General features: G+C 42.1%; 1 protein-coding gene across 1 annotated transcript in view; it reads right to left on the reverse strand.

The window, feature by feature from the left end:
* Positions 1-5565, reverse strand: part of Tex36 (testis expressed 36) — a 17249-nt gene extending 11684 nt beyond the window's left edge. Inside the window, exon 1 of the mRNA XM_005401991.1 lies at positions 2330-5565. Coding sequence (XP_005402048.1) covers positions 2330-2380 — 51 coding nt within the window. The 5' untranslated portion in view covers positions 2381-5565. The remainder of the gene's footprint in view (positions 1-2329) is intronic.
* Positions 5566-23055: the final 17490 nt, after the last annotated feature.

Below are 23055 nucleotides of genomic sequence, written 5' to 3' on the forward strand. Positions count from 1 at the left end.
GTATTGCATTTTAAATGCTTTTAAATAATTACTTTTAAAGGCTATTATCATCTCTTGTCTCTTCCTCCAGTTCAACTGATCCATACTCTCTCTGGAAAGTTATGGGAAACTGGGCCAGTGGAGAGGCTGCTCTGACATAAGGAATGACTGCTCTCACCAGTTAAATGACAACCGACATGAGTTCATTTGTATTCTGCAAGTCAATGGATTAAACCACTGTATAAAAAATGGCCCTAGCATTTTAATTTCACTCTTTTAAAATATATATTTAATGGCTATAACATGATAGCTGTGAAATAAACCCTTCTGTTAGATATTGTAACCGTGAAATATAGCTTTTTAACTAGTTGGCGGTAGAATTTTTGCTACATTCAGTCACTCAATGACTGAAATATTAAACAGGAGAGTGAAAGTATGTGGAAAAAGCCTTTCCTCTCCAGCAACAGCCAGATTACAACCAGCAAGGTCAACTGCAAAATGACTGTCACCTCTAATGTGGCAATTACTGTCCTCCCAAATGGGCTGCTACTGACTCAAAGCCAACAATTTCTTTAATTTTCCCAACCATCTACAAGTGACTTTGGGAAACTTCATATCAGCACTATTCTTTCTATGCTCCCAGGTGCTGACAGCAGAAAGGATTCCTGCCAAAGTCTCAAGTTAAACTTTGGGGGTTAGTGCCCTTCCGCCTAAAACCTGGGAAACAGAGGGCATGCCTGACTCTCAACTGGAAAGTGAAATGAAATTTCTGCCTCTGAAATATGGGTCTCTCTCTCTCTGTGTGTGTGTGCTGTTGTTTGTTTTTGTGCTGGCAATCATATCCAAGGCTTTAAGCATGGTAGGCAAGTACTCTATCATATTCTCAGCCCTTGCTTTCTCTCTTTTTTTTTATTTTTATTTTTTATTTTAAAGAGAGTAGTAAATGAGAAACAAAGAAATAGCACAGCAGCAGCATACCACTATCACAAACATAAACAAATCAAAGCAAGAATGTTCAAAGTGATACAGAGTCTCAAGATAAAATAATACGAATCAACAGTGGTTGTTACATGACATATCGCTATCCTCAACTACATTGCTCAGATTACCAGATGTAAGAATGAAATGTTGCACAAACCATTATAGGGAATAAGAAAATAATTCTTCAATAAAACAGTAGAGATAATACAGAGTTTCACTAGACAAGATGGTGGGAGTTCACCATTGTAATTCCATTGCATATTGTTACCTTCAAATCAGTTGCTCAGACCACCAAACACATGCTTTCTCTCTTATAACAGAACTTGATTTTCTTTGAAATGGTAATGCAATTGGTTAAAAAATACCCTCTTGGACTCCCTTGTAGCTAAGCAACTGGTGACCAACTTGAGTCAGAAACACAGGTCTACAGGACAAGGTAGCTGGGAAAGCTATCATTCTCCTGATAAAGAAGCAGGGGCAGCCTGAGCAGATAGCTGTCCTCTCTCGTTTTGTCTTTTAATCTTCCGTTTATGTTCCTCCCTGGGTTGTGCACTCACTGCCTAGAGAACAGATGAGAAGTTCGTGGGCCTGTAAGTCTAAGACCTCACACTTATTTCTTAAGAACGAAGCTATATCCCTCTGGGCCGTGTAAGAGATACTCAAGAGAGAGGTCTTACTAGAAGGAAGGATCACTTGAGCCCAGGAGTTTGGGGCCAGCCTGGGCAACACTGCGTGACCCATCTCTTAATTCAAAGGGGGGTGGGGTCTGAGGAAGTGAGGGAAGCTGGAAAGGAAAGTTTCCCAGTGAATGAGTTGGGTGAATGGTGCTTTCCTAGACTTTGCCTATTTCATAGTCCGGAGGGGCCAAGGGAATCAGATTACCAGCCAAGGAATTTGTTTAGAGTTTCTACTATAATATTAATTCCTGTAATAAATATTTATTGAGTATATCTAAGTGCCAGATCCTATTCTAGGCATTGGGGAAACATCAGTGAATAAAAAAGACAAAGGTCCCAGTCCTCCTGGAGCTTATATTCCAGGAGAGGGAGAAGAATAATGTGCCAAACAGAGTGAGATACGTAGTATGTTAGAAGGTAGTTGTTATGGAAAACAGAAAAAGAGCAGATAATAAATGCTGTCTAAGGGGCATCTACACATGTCTGGTGTGCTGAGCATTCAATGCATTATTCCATCCAATCCTTCCCAAAATGCTGAGATTTCCACTTCACAGATGAAGGAACCGAGGCAAAGGGAAGAAACTTATCAAAGACTATGCTGACATAAGCAGAAGGGGATCTGAACTCAATTCTGTGCCCTTGACCACACCCACACGGCACGAGAAAGCCTCAAGAAGCACCATCTTTCTTACCCAACTTCCATCCTTGTCTAAAGAGGGTTTGAAGCGTCTCCCCTTGGCCATTCTCTCCAGGAAGCTGAGGTTGGTTCCCTCACTTCTCCGGGGCCTCAACAGCTCTACACACCCACTCTTCCTCCCGGTCCCTGGTCTCTACTTCTCAGTGTTTGCCTGGAGACGACATCAGGGGTGCCCACTGTTGCTACAGAAACAGAAACCCACATCACAATGGGTGCCAGAGCCTTCTATGGCCCCTGAGAATTCCTGCCACTGGCCCCTTCCAGCTAAAGCTTCCCCAATAAAGAGGCAGATAGCCGCAGATCCCGACAGAGGAAGCCCCAGAAATGAGTCAGATAGGTGAAAGCAAGATAATTGTGAGGTACTGACAAATATTTGCACCCTCTTAAGTCCTGAAACCAATAATATTTGCTTTACTGGGGTCATGGTAACCTTCTGTCCTGACTTCTCAGTTATGGGAGAAGTAAATCGGCTGGGGTGACCTTGTCTATATCGTGCCTGCTACCGTGCCAGGACCCAAACCAATTACTACCTCCTTTCATAGCTGGATGTCCCAGCTCAGAACCAGCCTTGGGACACTGTGACAGCCACTCTCACCTGCCTGGCAGAGCATGGAGACCACAAAGAAGGAACATCCGTGAATAATTCTTATAAGCCAGATGCTCAACTAAATGAAACACTTTCCCATGTTTTTATTTTATGTATTTTCTATTAAAATCTTCAACATTGACAAATGAGGAAATAAGGTCACATGGCCAATAGATGGAACACTAGAAGATCAAACCAAGGTCACTGGACAGTTCCAGAGCTCATGAGCCTTTCCAAGGGCCACCTGGCCACCCTGAGGCTGTACAGGCTGTTCCTGAAACCAAGCCAACCTTCCTGGGCCTGGACACACACGTCCTGCCTCACTTCTGCTCAGAGATGTGATTTCTGCTTTTCCTTTTCCTTTGCTAAATGTTATCTGGAGAATTCTCGTGGGTGTCTCATGTGAAGTTAATGGTGAACATCCACAAACGACTCTGCCCAGCTCTCTGTTTCGCTAAGAAATTGTGTCCTCAGCTCCTACCTCTCCAAATCATTTCCTGAGGTTCTAACAAGAGTTGCCATGGTAGCAATATGGGACTTTATCCTCCGCCAGCACTGACATCCAGAGAGGTGGGCTACTGGGTGAAGCCAGAGGTGCAGCAGTACTATTTTAGCTTTGATACCAAAGCCATGGCTAAGGCGAGAGAAGGAGGATTTGGACAACAGGAATTGCTGGTGCTGGGAGCCACTGTACCAGCCCCGGACATCTGATGGGAGCAATACACCCTTCCTGGGATTCTGCCACCTGCTGACAAACCCAATATACCTGACCCTGCAGGTCTTCAGCTTTACCAGGTGTTGCTGCCACTCTACAGAGCGGTGGTGCAAGTATAGACCCCAGGAGTGGCACAAGGCCTACTGTTCTTCTTAATCCTGGCCAGGTCTTGTTCATTTGGAAGAGGAAACTCAAAATAGCACAGGCTCACACATGATAGACTCTATTTTCTCTCTGTCTGCAGCTCAGTGTGGTGGCTCTGCCACACAGGGTCCACAGAGAGGAGGCTCCCTCCTGCCTGTCACCACTCCACCAACTCCAGAGGGCAGCTGTCATCTCCTCACCCCAGATGTGGCATCTGCATTTCAGGCAGAACAAGGAATGAAAAGAAAAGGAGGCAAAGATTGGATCCCAGTGTATTATATTGGACCACCTTCGGGTTTATGACACATACTGCTCACAAACTTGGCTGCTTCCTTCTAAGAAAGGTTCCCGCAGCTGCCACACAACCCTTCTTTTCATGGCCAGAACTTAAGCTATAGGACCACATTTTGCTGTGAAAGAGGCTGTGAAGTAGGCTTTGTTCTGTTGGGGTTGTCTTACAGGAAGTTCCATCACTGCGGAAGACACAGAGAACCAATAACAAAGGATAACCTGGAGACTCTGCCACCCTGATGGTAGCAGACACCCTGATGCTGTCTGAGCTTGAATTTAAATTTTCCTAGATTCTAATAAGAATGAACCTAACTTCCTTCCTCATGGCAAAGTTAGCCATTTCAGCAGAAGAGGGTGAAGCATGCTATTTCTCAGTATTGTGACATGGGACCCCCAAAATACTGTGCAAATTCTAAAATGCTTTGCAAAAATAAGGAAGGACGCATATGAAAGCACTTCAATGTACACTAAGTTCTTTTACATTCGTTGTTGTAAATAACTTTCACAGCAACCCTAGGAGATGTGCTGGCTATATTCTTTTTGTGTTCACCAGCTCCCGCCCCTTTGTGCTCCATACATCCCCATCTGTCCTGCATCCTGGACCTACAAAGACTGTACCACTTATTTTATTGTTCCATAGCTCTGGCCAGTGTTGTGCTGATTTAAGACCTAGAGACAACAGATTGAGGTAAAAATATTTATTAGCACAACAACTACAGCAGCATGGTGTAGTCTTCCCTACCCAGAGGGAAGGCAGCTGCTTTTAAGCATAGGGTAGGAGACAGAAGATAGAATGAAGAAATTAGCTGGTTTTAAACCTAGTGTAGAAGTTAGGTGTGTGGTGGGGAGGGCTAAAGTTAACAGTTGGGTTTATCCAATAGGAATTGGAAACTGAGGTCAGGTTCAATGCCAGATGAAATGATGTTCCATTCCATTTCCTTGACCCTGTTAAATTACTGAGCAATGACTCTACAAGAAGATCCCTTTTAATTCCCTTTCCTTAATCTGCATAAAGCAGGGCTTTTTAAAATGCCTACAGCTGAGTCACAGTTCCCTCTAAGGCATGCTCTTTTAGGTCCAACTGATTGACATCATGTGCTACTCCACCCGCTGACCATCAAAGCAAAGCAGGGCAGCATGGCCAGAGTGAAGGTGAGCGGACAGTGCAGAACTCTGCTTCTCCTGCATCTTAGTGTTAAAATTAAAGTCAGTAGGGGGAGGAAGCCAGAGACTTAAAGTGTACAAGCCACAGAACAGTCTCCTTTCCAACACTTTTCTTGTGGATTCACTTTGTCTCCACCCATGGAGCACAAAATCTTTAGAACTGAAAACTCATTTTTAAACATATTGCGCCGCTCCTCTGCACTCAGTCTTCTGCTCTGTTAAACAAGGTATATGGACACGGATTAAGGTATATTCCTTTTTTCCCCCTTTTGAATGATTGTCAAAACTAACAAATTTGTCCAAGGAAATCAAAACAGAATAAAGAAAACTTGGCCAGGAAAAATGAAATTTAATGTTCCTTTAGCTAGGATTTCTTAGCCATGGATGAGGGTAGGGCTGTTCCTTTGTTGATGTTATTATTTTTGGAGGTTTAAGTTACTGAGCTGCACTTTGTGAACCCACCATTCTGAAAACAAGTCCTGTAGCACTCAGTGTATGAGAATGGTGGAAGGGCGAGAATGGTGGAAGGGCAAGCATGGCCCTGCCTTGTGCCTTTGAGCATACCGGGCCCTGCTCAGGAGGTATTAGTTCAAAATAGACTCCCAGGGAGTATCCATAGGGGCAATAGAAATATACAACACAGTTTAATTGCTTCTTCCTCAAATACTACAGCATACCAGCCATGAGCCAGTACTGTTTTTAGACAGCACTAAAGCAATCACCAAAAATCAGTTCTTAATGAATAGCAAACCATTACTTTAGCAATACATCTAATGACCTGTGCCCCAAAATTACTCATTAGCCAAAAATCGCTTTCATTGATTTATCTACCTTTATAGCAAAGTGTTTCATCCAATGTGCTTTTTGACACCACAGTTTTTGTAAACTTTGTATTTTAGGTCTTTTACATCCAAATTGAAAGTGTGATGGATTTTATGATCAGTAGATATGCCCATCTTTCATGTTTTTCCAATGCAATATGCCATTTCATGTTTTAATTAATAATTTGCTGTCTTTTGCAGGAGAGAAAGTAGTAGAATTCTCATTGCTACACAAGAATGTTTCCACATGTGTGCATATGTCCACCCCCTATGTATACCCACAGATGCTCAGATTCAGCACACATGGGCAAGCTACAGCTTCTTATCCTACTAAATGAAATTTTCAGTTCATATCCAAAAATCCTGGACAATTACACACATGCGTGGGGAAAGACAATCTATTTGCGTGTAGGATGTTGACCATCTGAGAAATGTTCAAATACTGAACTATACAGCATGTTGTTTCACCCAGCACAGGTGACTCTGGATTCTTTCCACAAATAGAAAGCAAGTCAAGGCAACTCCATCGCACTGATTTTTGTTATGATACATGATTGATTTGGTACTAATAGAAAATGTAATGCAGGCACCAGATATGTGTACACTATCTTGAAAAGTACTCAGTTATCAGTAAGGTGAGGTGCATTTTTTTATATCACTGGATGTTGCAAACTATCTGGAAAATTAACTGCGTCTCTCCCCATACCAAGAAGACAATTCCTGGAGCATGACGAGTGACACTAACTGGAAGACAAGAAGGGTGAGTTGACAAACTAGAAATTTCATCAAGTGGAAAGGTAGAAACTCATTGTGACATATATAAAAACTTTTGTCTCAGCCTACCTCCATGATACTTTGAATCTAAATTCCACATGACATTGTCATTGCACTAACTGAATCTTTGATAATCTGGTTGAAACAAACACGATGTTCTATAAGCTTTTCAAATGTTTTTTAGAAAAGTTTTTGATTAATTTAGAATTAGGAGAATTGGTCACTCCAAGAAGTACTGCTGGGCTGGGGCTATGGCTCAGTGGTAGAGTGCTTGCCTAGCATCCTCAAGGCTCTGGGTTAAAGGCCCAGCACCAAAAAAAAAAAAAAAAGTGTTATCACCTAGTGAGTTGTACTAGATACAATGATGAATATGTCCAGTGTGGACTGTCACTGTCTTCATGAAGCTGGCTGTCTGATAGGGAGATGTTGCTACACAAGTAATGGGTTATAACTGTGAGTGGTACAGAGTGCCCTAAGAGCATATGACAAGGTAATGCAAATGAATCTGAAAGGTAATGAAAAGATGAAGCATGATTTAAAGTGAGTGCAGTGAAGAAGGAGAGAACATTCCAGGCAGCTGGAGGCCTGATGTTGGAGGAGCATGGGTCACTCAAGAAACCAGAAGGAGGCCAGGGTATGGATTGGAGCAGAGGCTGGAGCGAGAGCAATAGTAGCTCATCCATGCAGTCCCAAGAGCTTTGGACAGGCACCTTGTCCTCTGTGACCTTGACCAGCTGCCTATTGTCAGCAGGAGGCAAAGATGCAGGAAACTGGTAACAATAACGACAGCAAAAACAGTTGATCTTTGGCCCTTTGAAGAAAAGGCATTTTTTCTCTTTGCAGGGTGAGAAATAAGGCTCACTCTGAAATGCAGCAGGCATCGTTGCGTTTAGTTTTTCTTTAAATTGTGAAAAAAAAGACAGGTGGAAATATTTCATTCCCTCCGTTTCTCGTTTCTCCGCTTGCAGGAGTTTTCTGCCTCTTTCTCCTTCTGGGTTTCAGTGTTTACATGAAGACGTTATGCTACTGTTTCACCCCCTGGAAAGACAGCTGCTTTTGTCCTTGCAGTTTGAATGGGACATTCCTCCAAAAACCCAGGATAAAGACAGCAGTAATTACATGTGTGGTTCAAAATGAAGAGCTCCAAAATGGAAAACACCAGCCTCCAGGATTGTAAAGCAAAACAGTAAAATAAATATCTACTTTTCAGCTAAAAAGAAAATAATAGAATATAGGAAAATATTCTATTCTATTCTAATATAGAAAAGGATAGAAAATAAAATGTGTCTCAGAAACCAAGGGGGTCGAGAGAGAGAGAAAGAGAGAGACAGAGACAGAGACAGAGATAGAGAGAGTCAGAGAGACAGAGATAGAGACAGGCACAGAGATAGACAGAGAGACAGATAGACACAGAGAAGAGGCAGGATCTCTAACGAAGAAACCTTTTTAAAATCTCCCCAATCCTCTTATTTTGTACTATAAAACATAATGGAGATTTCATCAACTTGGCAGGAAATTGCAAGCTAATAAAAAAGCCTTGTTACAAAGATAATAAGAAGAAAAAGTCATAAAAGACAGACTTGGGCTGAATTTTGGATTTAGGCCTCACTCTCTCCAGCTCTACAGGGACTCAGGGTTCATCAACTCAGTTAATCGTGTGGATGACCACCAATTTGTCCTTTCATGCTTTTGTTCTTTCTTCACATGCCAGGGCATTTTTGCCCAGAGGCTGTGCCTGGAAAGGCAGACAGGAAATATAGATGACCTTAAGTCTCACCGTGTCACCTTCTACATACAAGCCATCTGCTTACTTAACTAAGTAAACGATCACCTAATGGAAAGCCAGAGAGGAGGTTCCATCCAAGCCAGCCTACACACGCATTCCACGATGGTTTGTTCTTGGTGGCTTTTATCTCCAGACTGCCCACCCCTGCTTCCACCACATCTTGTCACCAAAGTACTGACTGCCTTCATTTTCTTCCTTCCCTCTGGTGTTTGAGTTGGCTAGAAGGGAGGGAACGCTACTCAAAGTATGTTGCTTGGCCCAAACAGTATTGGTATTAGCTGAAAATTTATCAAGAATGCAAAATCTGGGGCTGGGGATTTAGCTCAGTGGCAAAAGCGCCTGCCTGGCAAGCGCAAGGTCGTGAGTTCGGTTCCAGGTACCGGAGAAAAACCAAAAAAAAAAAAGAATGCAAAATCTTAAAACTCTCCTCACATCTTCTAAATCAGAATCTGCATTTCAATAAGATTCCAGGCAATTCTCATACACATTAAAATTTGAGAAATGCTCTCTTATCAAGTAAGTCAGAAGGCTCCCTTTTGTCATATACGAATTTAGTGCTTCCTCGGCTCCAAGTAAAGGGCAGTGTATTTGAGAGTCGGCACCTTTGGTTCCCCTTGCACCTGCAGATACCCACTGAAGCTGGGCTCCTCCTGCTGCCTTTAACTGGACAGTAGCCACTGGACTTTTAAAGATTTGTAAGCCAAAGTCCGAGGTTAAAAAATTGGGTTGGCATCATGTTTACCTAGGTTTTACCTCAGGGGCCCAAAGCCTTTCCAGAGGGCTCCATAGTCTCCTTGCAGAGGGCCTGGTGTGGACATATGGGAATGGATACTGAGTTCCCCTGGTGGGTCCTGAGACACATGCTATTTCTCTGCCTAGTTACATAAACATGCTGCAGAGTGGTTGTCTTAATGTTTAATTTAGATTGCTGTCCCATTGATTCCACTGTGACTCAGGCAAGGGAGAGTAAACCGAATTCATGATTTTGCCGTGGCATGGTCCTGTCATTCCGACTGTAGGAGAATGACCACATAAGGGCTGCGCGCCTAATTAAGCACTTAGTCAATGCCCCCCTCCCTCTGGACTGAGTCATTTGCTTTATCCATTTCAGGAACGAGGTCAAGCTGGGCAGTGAATGTAGGTAATTCATGCAGGAAGAACTCATTTCGGGTGAGGGTGGATTGATTAGAATTAGCTATTTCAGATAGCAGAGAGAAAGTATGATCCCTACTCTGGTGAGTCCAATATTCCCTTACAAACAGCAAGGCATGATTCTGAATCAGAACACTTCAAGCACACATGTGGGAGGATCCATTAGAGCTAGCGTCCTAGTGCAGAGGTGTTTGGCTGGACATGAGGAGCTCTGATATTTGGGAACAGGCCCTGTCACTGGTATGCACACAGCTCACTGCTGTGTGATTTTTTAAAAGTAATTTGATGCATCTAATTGTTCTGTGGTAAGATAAGATCACTCCATTTTATCTGAAGTCACACGACAGCTTATTGACTACGCTGTCTTACTGGTGCAGCACATAATAGCATTGTTAGGGGAAATGTCAGCGAAGGCAGTGGAGGGTGGAAAAACATGAAATCAAATTTCTCACATGACAATAGCTTGAATATCTGTTGGGCTTTTGCTCCCACCAAATGTGGCCGACCATTCTTTGCAGGCTGATTTGATCAACGACGGTACAGTATTTGTCCAGCCAATCTAACCAGCAGCTACACATTTTAAGGACTCCCTACTCTTCTTCCTTCCAGGAAGAGGTCTGGACGTTTTTCCCCACATTTTACCAGTTTTTTTTTTTCCCCTGCAGAAATCATTTGCATAACATCCTTAGCATCTAAGACTTCATGTTGTAGCCTTTCATCAGCCATCTGCTAGGGTAGACGCATCCATAAGACATCTTCCTTCGCCGGCATAATTAAAAGAGATTCTCTCCTTTCGAATGTTGTGTTACATTTACATTCAAAGTTATTTTGCTCTCTCTTTGCCCTTGCCCTCAAGGAATTGTGGGAATTCAAGTTAATAGGCTTTTAATGGTTCTGTGATAACTGTGATTATAAACTGTGAATCAGATCAGGGGGAGCATTCAAGTTCAGGGGAATTTCATGCAAAGACACCACCGTGGCTTTTGATGCTTGGTGGAGATTGGTTTTCAGTGTTCAGATACCAACATCCTTAAAAAAAAAAAAATCAAAGGCACCTCATTTGCTTTGCAATTGCTTTGATAACAATTTTAGCATTTAACTATACATTCTCCTTTTGATATGTTAGCAGTATTTAGAAACACATCCTGTTGCTAAAAATTAAATTTCAAAGTCTACAATTGTGTTTCCTGCTTCCTTTTAAAGGGGAAGATGCTGGTTTATTTAAAACACATGCAACATGTTGGGGACACACACACACACACACACACACACCCGCCTTCAACCTTTCACTGCCAAATATTTAGAAGTAAATTTTTACTGTGTTCTCTGAACATATAATTACTGCTTTGAGGCTAGTTAATGAAAATATACTTTTCTTTGAAACATGTTGGCTCTACTAAATGAGCCTGTCCTTGTGAGTCCATAGATGAATCGATTGTGTGCCTCCTTGAAAAAAGAAGCATTCTGATCATTGTTGCCAGATGTCTCAAGAAATCCTGCCAAACTGGGGCTAGAAACACAGGCTTAAAATAGTAGGCACGTAATTGAACCACCAGCCAATTAAAGTCCGTAGAGCAAATTAGCTCTTGCTCCCATTGGCTAGAGGAGCTGGGACTTTCGTATGGCTAGCCCAGGGACATTCCCGTAAGCTTTTCCTTCTTCAGTCAATTATTGCTGGCATCTGAAAAGGCCACAAAAAATGGTCAGCCCTCAGTTTTAAAATACTGCCTGGCTCAAACATCTCCGCTGACTTCCCAGGAACATCCCTATGGCCATCCCTGGTGACAGGGCCATTGTCAAGGTGAAACAACTCCTGTGGCTGGAATGGTTCCAAGTGGCAAAGCCTTTAAAGAGAATAGTGTCCTCTCAGATAGGGATGTCCTTTCAGGCTTGCCCTCTTGAGACCCCTGAGAATGAACACTAAGGAATGGAACACACACCATCTTCTGCTCTCTCAAGGCAGAGACTCCTTCATGTTAATTTTAAGAGAGTCATTTGAACAAACAGCAGAAGCAAGGATGAGACCCTTAAAGGTGAGTTCATCTATAAGGAGCAAAGAGCATCATAGCAGAAAGTCCCACCTAGTGGGGTTGGTTTTCAGCAGCACCTGTCCACAGGGCAGCCAGGAGCACTTGATTCATTGCTCGATGGTGCTGCCAGGTCCAGCAAGAGAACCAAGAATTAAGAAATTACTACTGACAGCAAGGAGTAAAATTTGGTAGCTCCTCAAAAGCCTTAAAAATATCCATATTTTATGATCCAGCACTTCTACCTCTTGGAACTTTCCCCAAGAACATACTCATGTATTTACACAAAGATTTATCCCTAAGCACATTCATTACGGTATTTGTTAGGGGGGAAATTGAAATATAATATAAATGCAATTGCACCCAATACATGAATGAAAAATATGGAAGAATAGCACAGAAAAAATATATATAGTTGTTTAATAAAAAGAAAGGTTAATAATGTAATTTTTATAAAAATATACACATAGGTTAGAAATGGAAGATTACACAAATATTTTAGAAGTTTCTGTTTTCTACACTGGACTTTTCTAAATTTCCATAATGAATGTATATTACTGTTGTGATCAGAAACAAAATTTAAATTTTTTCTTGAAAAAAGAAAGCATGGCAAGCCAAATGTGTGGCACATACCTATAATTCCAGCACTCTAAGAGGCTGAGGCAGGAGGACTGTAAATTTGAGCCAGGCCTGGGCAACTTGTCAGTTTAGCAAAACCCTATCCCCCCCATTAAATTTTTTTGAGACAGTGTCTTAGTATGTAGTTCAGGCTGGCCTTAAATTCAAGATGATACCCTGCCTCAGCCTCCCAAGTGCTGGGATCAAAGGTGAGTACCATCACACCCAGCTCCTAATTTTTTTTTAAGGGATGGGATATAGCTTAGTGCAGAGGTCCTGAGTTCAGGCCCTAGGTGCAGGGGAGGGGAAAGGCATGGCTAAACAAAATAATGTGTGACCAATGTCTTGAATTCACTCAAGACCCAGACAAGAAGGATATGTAATTAAATTATAACATGTACCAAATCAATGATGTCTGCTGAGAACAGAGGACCAGACTGGCTGTAGATCAAACCATGAATTTGCACGTGTCCCAGCAAAGGATTTTACAGGCAATCCTCTGAATTGCATTAGGTGCTGAAGATTCCTCAATATGAGAGGTGATTCCTATTCTATAGGGATCACAGCCTGAGAAATGCACTCACATTTCTGCTGAAGTGCTGTCACTCAACTCTTGGACTGGGCAAAGATATTCTCCTTGGAAGTGTCATATCAGCTCCTTGGAGTCCCCGCTGGTAGGCCTTGCATTATGGGAAGTGAACTCATATAAAGCCCCAGATCTGCTGAGGCATGACACTTGGCCTTACCCCAGACTCTGAAGAGGGAAGCCTGTGGTCCAACAATGAGGAATAACAACTAACAAAGCTCTGAGTTCCAGTAAAATCCCTGATAAGATCTTTAAGCAGAAAGTCCGGGATGTGCTAAATTATCTTTATGAGTTCCTCTAACTACAAATGTGAAATTTTCAAAGCTTCTACCCTTAGGAATCAAAAAGGGGTGCATAGTATCAATTTGGGAAAGGAGTAAAAAGCTTTTGTGGAATGATTTTTTTGAGTATCGACTACTAATTTTGATAGTAGCAGTAATAGAGTTTGATGAATTCTCCCTCAAATGAGTTAGGATAGGACCCAAAGGCCATGGCTATGGAATCAAGGCCAATGGTTAGTGCTGGGGAGTAGATCTTAATTTAAGGGTCAATCATGAGGGGCAGAAAGGAGGACAGGGGCTGTAGGGGAGGGCATTTGGGGCTTGCTTTCCGGCATCCATCATCATCCTTCCAGTGATAACTGCCATCTCCTCCTCATCCCCATTGTCATTCTATATGGTTAAGTGAAATTAATTGTGTCCTTGCTCCAGCACTAGCCAATCAGAGCATCATATTCCCTTGTAACTGTTCCGTTCTGGAATGAGCACTGACCCACACCAGAGCAAATTAGATCCATTCCAAACTCTTTCTTGAGCTGCAAAAGAATCTCCATCTTTCCTGACTGATCTGAATCTGAATGCACAAGGGCTGGCATTTCTGCAGCCACCTTCCCACCATCCGAGTGTCACGCACAAAGCCAGCTCCTAGAAATGATGCGCTAGAAGGCAGGGGGAGCTTTGGTCTTAGTAACATAGACTGAAACTGCACCAGAATCCATCAGTGCCCCCGAACATTTCAGCACATGAGTCAGTGAGACTTTTTTCTGTTCAAAGAGAATGCAGGTAGAAGAAAAAACTGGGAAAGAAGGAAGAAACAGCTTGATTCGTGGACAGGGCAAGGGGCTCTGAAGAGTAGAGGGAAAGAAGAAACACTTTCCCCACAGGATCAGAGAGCCCCACCAGAAGTCTGGCCAAAGCCTAAGGCCAGGGACACTTCCCTCTTCCCCACTAAGACTCTGCCTGGCCTCTGTTTGTCTACCACTACTGAGTGCGTCTCCAACCACCCTTGTCTTCTGCAGATTGGGGTCTCTTGGTATTGATTCTCTCCAAGAACAATACTGGTTGGAAGCTGAGCCCCATGCAGCTGGAAGGAGAGAAGAAATTCCAGCTCCCTGTACCTCAAAAACCCTCTACATTCCTGACTCTAACCCCAGCCTACCCACTCTAGGTTTGAACTCAGCTCAAAATACCTTGGAAAGGATTACTTTAGACCAATCCTAGGGCCTTCACAACAGCCCCACCATCCTATGATTTTGGCTTTTCCTTCAGCAGGCAGTCCCAGAAGCTTGTCCGAAGGCTGGAGGAAAACCCCTGTTGTCCAGAGTGAGGCCTCCTCCTCTCATAGCACATATTGTTACCCACAGGGCCTAGTTTCTCCCTTTGGGTTATAACAGGCAGGGTAAGGAAATTATGAGGAAGGCTTTAAAAGAGCAAACGGCAAAACTCTCACCAATCTCATTCCATTTGGTAAAGTTGGTAAATTCCATATTTAATTTATTCACTTGTTAATATCCATACCAGTATTATTAATTTAAAGTTGTATTTTTTTTCTATTTAAAAATAGACATTTTCATCCTGCATTGCTGTTGACTGTGTTTTCTGGATTTTAGTGCACTTGGATGCTTTGGTCTGGAAAGTTGTCAACTTCTTGTAGACCAATGTTCAGTAAAGGTATATCCAGAATTATCTGTAGACTTCTCCAAGTCATACTTGGAAGCAAAAGCCACCTGGATGTTAATGTTTCATTCTTCTCTGAACAGCAGGGAATTTTTTTTTTTTTCAGGATTAAGAAAGCACTGGGCAAGGCCATCCAGGATGGCCCCCAGGGGGCCATCTATTGTCCTGTGAGTAAGAGCACAAGCTTTAGTGGCAGCCAGTCTGGCTTGCACCCTGGCAGTGCTGCTAATTAGATGTGCAGTCCTGGACAAGTCACTTAACCTCCTCAGTTCTCTCATCTGTGAAATGGGGATGATGATAGTGCCACAAAAGAACACAGTGGCAGCTGAAGCAGAGGCCGAAGGGGGCCTAGGAAATCAGAAACCAGCAGCAGAGCGCTGGGAACAGATTTTCCAAGCTCTGGAAGTCTGTCCTGAAATGCAGGTCTGGGGCAACGAAGGAGGCTGTGTAGAGACAGATTCTCTCCTCAAAGTCAGAGGAGCTCACCAGGAAGGCACCTGATTCCCAGTCCTGTGTCCTTCATTGACTCCCGAAGGTCCTGACCTCAACTTGGACCCTGCCTTCAGGTCTCATTCTCTGCTCTGCTCAGACATGAGATCCCTTGCAGCTGAGTCGGCGTCTGTCCTTCCGATTGCTTTCGGGGGACAGAGTAGGAAGTGCAGCTGGTATGTAGCTGGGGGAAGGTTTAGGAGAGGTGCTGTAAAGAAGGGGTCCCAAACACCAAACTGGGAGCCTAGAAGGCTCAAAGGCAAATATGCATTCTTTACACTTCTGCTAATGGAAAGCCTTGTTTCAGTCTGAAGTCAGGTCTTCCAAGAAAAACCACAAGCAATGACAAGCTCTTCAATATGGGTTCTAGTCACGGGCCAGAGATCAAGCTTCACTGAACCAGAGTGAAGAAAAGAGTGACAGTTAAACATCTTCTTTGTCGACACGCAGACTGTAATCAGCTCTCCACAAGGTCATCCTGCAACACTAAGGACAGTCCCCACACCTCCTGGCTCTCCTCAGTAATGGACGGAAGCAATGGTGCAGATAATCTGGCCAAATGGCGGGTAATTCAAAAGCCATTTCTATTTGGCCTTGGGAGAAGTTTCTGTGTTCATACTGAGTGTGGGTATCTGTGAGCCTCATTGCCAGATTGGCAGCATGGAGAGGTCTGGTCACTGCCTGAGATCTAACTGCACTCGGGGGCAGGAGTCTCCTGGCTAGCAACAGCAGGGGCACTAGGCACAGCTGGAAACAGGCAAAGAGGAGGGCAGTTCAGGAAATGCTTCTCCATTTCTTCCGCTTTTTTACCCCATTCTCACCCTTCTTGGCCCTCAGTTCAATCCCTAGTATCAAAAAAAAAAAAGGATAGCGTTAACATTTATACAATGCCTACTATGTGCCAGGCATGTGTGTGCCATACCTTGCCTAGGTGCTCACTGAATCCCCATGTTAATGCTATGATCCACGTCTTGCAGGAAAGGAACCAGAGATACACAAAGGTGAAAGGGTTCCATCTCAGGCAGGCTGCCTTGAAGTCATCCCTGCCCTTAATCACCACACTTTACCGCCTCTCATGCACATATAATGCAGGTATAAAAGTAAAAAAAACTTTAAAAAATGTGCTCTACTGAATATCCTCATATACATATTTCATGTGCTTGTGCGAAGGTATCAGGCTTCTAGAAGTAAAATAACTCCAATTTTTATTTTTAAAAAAATGACATCTGACTCATCATGCAGGCATAAAAATGATTAGAATAACACACTAATATTGCCATTATACCCACTGCATTACGGAATTGAAGCACAGAAGCAAGTGACTTTTCTACTTATGCATAATTTTTATCAAATGCCCCTATTTTTCTAGCCCTCACTAATTCCTGCCCTCACCTCTTCTGTACAGTAATCATCACATGATACCTGTGGAATAAAACATAAAAAAAACAAGTGCTGCTTCCTTTAGAAAGAGCAGGACATAATTTTGCAGTTGAAATAACATGTTAAAATATTATTTTTACAGTGAAAATAGTTACATCACAATTTTAAATTACATTTCCATTTGAAATGGAGTCAATTTGCACCACCTACTGGAATATACAGTTCTCTATAGTCACAGATTAAAAGTATAAAGCCACTTTAAAGATTTTACAGTTACATTTCTAGTTATCTGGAAGAGGCCAGTTCTTTGACATGTTGGAAATGCCAAACACTAATTTCTTCAGGGACCATTTTCTAAAACAAACTCCCTTTAGATGTCAAATTTAATCATCTAAATAAATTAACAAATTGTACAACTGCTTACAAAAATAAAATGATTAAGCCAAATACATCAGCCAAAGAGATAAAAATGTAAATTAGAAGCAAAAGTGAAATCAATACACATTATCAGTTGCTAAATCACTATTATAAAACAGGATTCAAGCAGACAACTGGAAAATGACAGGAAACATAAGCAAACAGGATAATAAACAGAACATAACGCAACATTAATTAAAAAAAGAACTCACCCAAAGAAAATTTGATAGTGTTTATATCTAAAGTAATAATCATTGTCACGCCTTAATTACAGCCTAAACATCAATACACAAAGTATTCATATCGAGCATCTCAGACATTTTAAAGAAAACCTCAACAAAATCTTCATTTTTCCTGACAAACTACTCTAAGCAATAAATTTCTAAATGTATAGTAGCAACATTTATTATTGTATATTTGACAAGGATTTGTAAAAAAAAAAAAAATACATCTACAGTATCTAGACAAAATGGCTTTAGAAGCCTAAGCATATTACATTTAATTTCTTGAAACCTATTACACTGTTTCACTTATTTTATGTGTATTTTGTCTGAAAATTGATTTTATTTTTATATGTCAACTAAATTAGATGTCAAGTAAATTAACTGAGGCATAAAATATGCTGGCAAGATATATTTACAAATATACATGGCAAAGTGGTGTGCAAGTAACAAGAATCTGATTTAAACTCACAGGCACAAAAAGATCCTGGATAACAGTGACCACATCATCCATAATCTCTGTTGTTGCAGGTGATTTGTGTATGACAAACCTATTTACAGTAAAAAATATTATATGCAAGGTTGGTAGAAGGTTTTCTATTCTCATTTCAGTCCACTGCTTGCATAATTTCAGTTTTAAAATTCTCATCTGGAAAGTTTGGCATCTTCCACTTCTGCCAGGTGAGGAGGCAGTCTTGCTAGGGATATAGGTCAGTGGCATAGCACCTGCCTCACAAGCACAAGGTCCTGAGTTCGATTCCTGCTACAAAAAAAAAAAAAAGCATGTGGTCTTTCCCCAGGTATCACCTCCAGGTCTTCACTCACCAAATGGTTGATGAAATTCTCACACATTTTAAATCTGCAGCCCCAACCTCTCTTCTACAGTGCAAATGGTCTATTTTCCGGTTTGCTTATTGCCTTCGTAGATATCCCAAAGGTACCATAACCCATATTCCTCAAATCAGTTTGTAACCTAGCCACTCCTCATATCATCCTCTCTCAGCATCTCTAGCTCATCCCATTCATCCCAACCACATATCCCTGTTACCTACTTTCCTGTCATGGATTCCTAATCCCATCCCTTCCCAAAGTCCTGGCCCTCGGAATTTCTAAATCTCTTTGGGCCCTATTTGCCTCCTTCCATCTCTACGTACCAATCCGGGAGTCTGGATCACCCTCATTTACCTTGGCCATGGGGCTCCTTGGTGAAAGCAGACAAATCTTTCAAGAAGAGCCGTGAGGGCCTCTTCTGGTGTGGCGCCCACCTCCCTGCCTAGCAGCCCCGCACATACCATGACGCGGCCTGCTTGCCCCTGAGCCTCACCGCCGTATCTCAGTACCTCACTCTGGGTGAATGCCCTGCTGCTTCTGCTGCTGCTGGAACTTTCCCCATGCTTTTCTTTACTGCCTAGAATTCTCTTCTCTTCCCTTCTTTGCATAGTTACCTCCTCCTGACTGGATCAACTTTGCGAGCTTAGATCTTGGAGGGCATTTATTTAAATTTCTGTGTGGCCCCAAAGACTGTTTTGATTTGCCTTTGTGTGCCCAGCACATAGTCTACCTGCACATAAGAAATGTGGAATGAGGGCTGGGGATTTAGCTCAGCGGCAAAGCACCTGCTTGACAAGCGCAAGGTCGTGAGTTTGATTCCTGGTACCAGAAGGAAAAAAAAAAAAAGAAGAAATGTGGAATGATTTGCTCAGCAAAGCTAAAAGGGGACCTGCCCTGGGCCCTGCCCTGGCTCTTTCTGGCTACTCCCACATCCTAGGGTAGAGAAATGGACTAATGAGGAGCTTCAGGGAGCATCCCAAGGAATCTCTGTGATGATGATAGGAGAATAGAACATTATACTACTTAATAGTTTCCAAAGAGGAATTGTTATGAAGGTGCATTTATCAAGGAAAGAAAATAGAACATATTATATTTAACAATTCACTTATCTATAAAAATTTTAGACATTTAGACATATGCTATGTGGGCCTCCATTCGTAATCCTCTCCAGGCCCTGCAAATGTTAGCACAGGATTTGTTTCATATATATCTGGAAATAAACTTTCTATTGTTGCCTGATACCGACATTATTCCCTATACCCCTTCTGAAATCTGAGTTCAAAACCGAATTGACTCTTAAAGCAACAGAGCTATAAATATATTTGACCAAATTCATTGGCAAGCATGGTGAGGGGGCAGGAATAAACCATTCGTCTCACTCAGTACTGAAAATGCTCCAAAATCACTCTATAACATCAAAATCATAAAGATTACATTCTTTGGGTAGTGGGACAATGAATTTTCTTACTTTTACATATTTTGCTAGTGTTTTAGCTTTCTTTTATAAATGTGCTTACATTTGTAATGAAAACCTTATTCTTTTGAAAAATCGTGTTACTGTTCTGTTTCATTTACAAAATGTGGACATTTTACCAGTGCTTCTCAGCTTTTATGTTATCCCTCATATGACAGCAATGGTAGGAATTTTCTGCCCATGTATTTACTTCACTGGCAGAGCCCAAACTTTGTATTTTCAGAACTTTGTAGGAAAGGACTATGAGTTAAGTTACACGTTATGTGTCAAGAATTACAAACAAGCTTCATATACAGCTTTAAGAGAATGTATTGTGTGGCTAGAGGACCCACAGTGTACTGTGACTGGGGGCAGCTGGGTGAGTTTTCTTTTATTATCCTGTTGCCTAATTTTCACTGAGGCCCCCCTGATTTCCTTCAGGTCCTAATTGTGATCTGGAGTCTCTTTCTATCAACCATGCTTTTAGAAATGCAGTTTTGTTTTTCTTTACTTCAAAATAAGAAGCGTCTAGTCATTAAGCTAGAAAGAGCCTAATTGCTTATCTCTTCCGACCTTGATGCCTCCGTCAGGCCCCTTGCACAACATGTGCCGGCAGATCAGATGGCTGCCTTGCCTCCCACTGCCATTCCTACTTTCACACTTCAGTATTTTTCCTCTGCCATCCCTTGCCAGCCCTCCCTGTCTCTCTCTCAGCGTCAGGCTCAACAGCACTTCCTGATCCTCCTCCACTGTCCACCTAGGCAGCCAGTGTGCTTGTCACATATTCTGCCTTTCCTTTCTGAGTGATCACACCTGCCTTTCATGATTGAGTACTTGCTACTGACCTTATCCACTACCTAGTCCAAAAGCACAAAGCCTGGAGGTCAGGAATCCTGACTTATTGATATCATCAATCCAACACTGTACCTAGGACTTAAGTAACTGTTGAATCAAATTAAATTAAGCATCTCTTATTGGTCAATCCCAGCATTTATCCCAAACCACTCAGGGCTCCCTGAAGACGTTTGTCTTCCTGGCCAACCCAACAGACTGACTGATGACAGTGATTGACAGAGGAGCATGACCAAAAGAAATGCAATTGGGGACGGGGTTAGGTTCAATATAACCAAAGCTGACCTAATTTCAATAATAACCTGAAGAACAGAGGTAGGTGGGATAGATGGAAGCCAATTACCCATGTGTGGATAGCTGTTGAAGGAACAATGGCAATGGACAGATAGGTGTTCGTTTTACTGTTCTTTCTACTTAGGTTTGCATTTGAAATGCTTTGTGATGAAAAGATTTGAAGATAAAAAGAGAAGGAGAAGAAGCAGCTGATTTACAGCTGCTTGACCTCACAGGATCTCACAGGAAGTCTCAGGCAGAGGTTTTGGGGAAGGGATCTTAAATATGGGTCTCCTGCTCTTGGGGTGCCCAACTTTATGGCAGCATTACTGGTTTCCAAACATCCAGCCCTATTCACTTATATGGACCCTGGCACTCAGACTTCTGACCAAAGTAAGACCATTCCAGGTTTGCACCATGTCCTAGAACAGTCCAAGTGGGCACAACAGCCTGTAAGAAACTGGCTCTACTTCAACTAATACAGCTGGCAGACCCCCTGTGGGGTGCTCTGGGACAGAAAGTCCCTTTGATATCTATTAAGTCACACAGAGCAAGGTCCTGCTGTCTCTGAGAAGGATCTGCCCACAGGTCACAGGAGCTATCTTGGTAGAAATTTCTCCATTCTGATTGCCTTCTCATGGCAGTGGAGGCCAGCTCAGACTGTCCTCTGCCCAGAGCAGATGCGTTCTAAATGGCTTCTCAGAAAGTCCTCCCTCCAGCCTCTCTCCCATGGGCCACTGCAATCCAATAACCAACATTCATTTCAGCCAAGATGTACAAAGCACTGTATTGATTCCATACTCAGGTTTTGTTGAAACAATTCATAATATGCACACTGATTAGGTCCAGCTATTTTTGTGAACAGAGAAGCCTGAGAATCTCTGAGGGCAGAACATACATTTCTCTTCCCACTCCATGCAGTACTATCTTTCCTACCTGTGGACCATTGAAAGAATATTTGTAATGTAGATGAGGTCAGTTCTTTCCCCAATGTTGACAGACAAGAGGAAGATTCCAGGGAGAAATGCCACAGCAGCAAATGAATATAAATGATGTTTTCCCACTTTGTGCTTATGAAATGGCTTTTGCGCCAGAACCTCAAAGCTCTCTGGGAAGCAATCTTTGACTGACACTTTCACTGGGGGTAAATGTGAATGGTCAAAGTTTCCTAAGTCATTTTTGATAAGAACAAATGTCCACAACTTTTAAAATGCAATATACTTGCCTTCTGGGGAGTAAACAAATGTGTGCAGATGGATAATGACATCTGTGGATTCTGGCTCCATTTCCTAAAGAGAGAAAAAAATGTAAATAAATATGTAAAAAATTGTCGTGTGTGAATAACACCCATGGTTCATCCAGTGGTTGCTAGATGGCTCAGCCTTCGCAAGCAGTAGATTCTATTACTGAATATCTTGTGACTATAAGACACAGAAAATAAAAGACATCTCTTCAGTGCCAAGGGGGAAGATAAGTATTATGGAAATGTTCAGGGAAAAAAATCTAGGCAGTGGCTTTGACACTTGATGCTTTTCACTAAGCAATGTTTTCCTTTTGTTCTCTCCAATAGAAGTCTCCTTGTAGATGCTTAATAGGTAAGCAATTCATTTGGGTCTGCAAAGGCCACACCCATAACTGGAAAGGCAGAGGGGACTCACAGTAGTGCCTGACTGTGAGATTGATTGGAACTCACTGGAGAAGACTTCCCTTCTTATCCTTAGCTTGTGATGCATGTGCAATATGAATAACTGCTTGGGATCCAGCCACCTAAAGAGCAGATGTTAGTGACTTTGAACTGGTTTCTAGGATTCATTTAAGGTATTAATCAGCCTCAGAGGATAAAACTCAAGGACACTAAGAACACTGCTGTGTGAAAGCAACATGTAAAATAACTTGTATTCTGAAAGTCAGTGCTAAGAGCTTGTAACAGAATCTGAGTTCATCGGGTGTCTAGAAAATAAACTCCTTCAAATGCAGTTGAAAAGGTTTCTAAGTAGTTTCAGATACTCTTCTTAAATATTAATCTACTGAACAATTATCAGTTAATAGAGAATAAAATATCAGGTAACTGTGCAAAAGTGTCTTGCTATTATGCTGGTAAACTGCACACCCAGACTCACACTGTCTTATACTTTTAAATTTTTCTACTCTTTTCAAATTAAAGTGTAAGCCAAAATATAGCTGTT

Source organism: Chinchilla lanigera, unplaced genomic scaffold, assembly GCF_000276665.1.
Source record: "Chinchilla lanigera isolate Chin_1 unplaced genomic scaffold, ChiLan1.0 scaffold00076, whole genome shotgun sequence".
Taxonomy (NCBI): domain Eukaryota; kingdom Metazoa; phylum Chordata; class Mammalia; order Rodentia; family Chinchillidae; genus Chinchilla; species Chinchilla lanigera.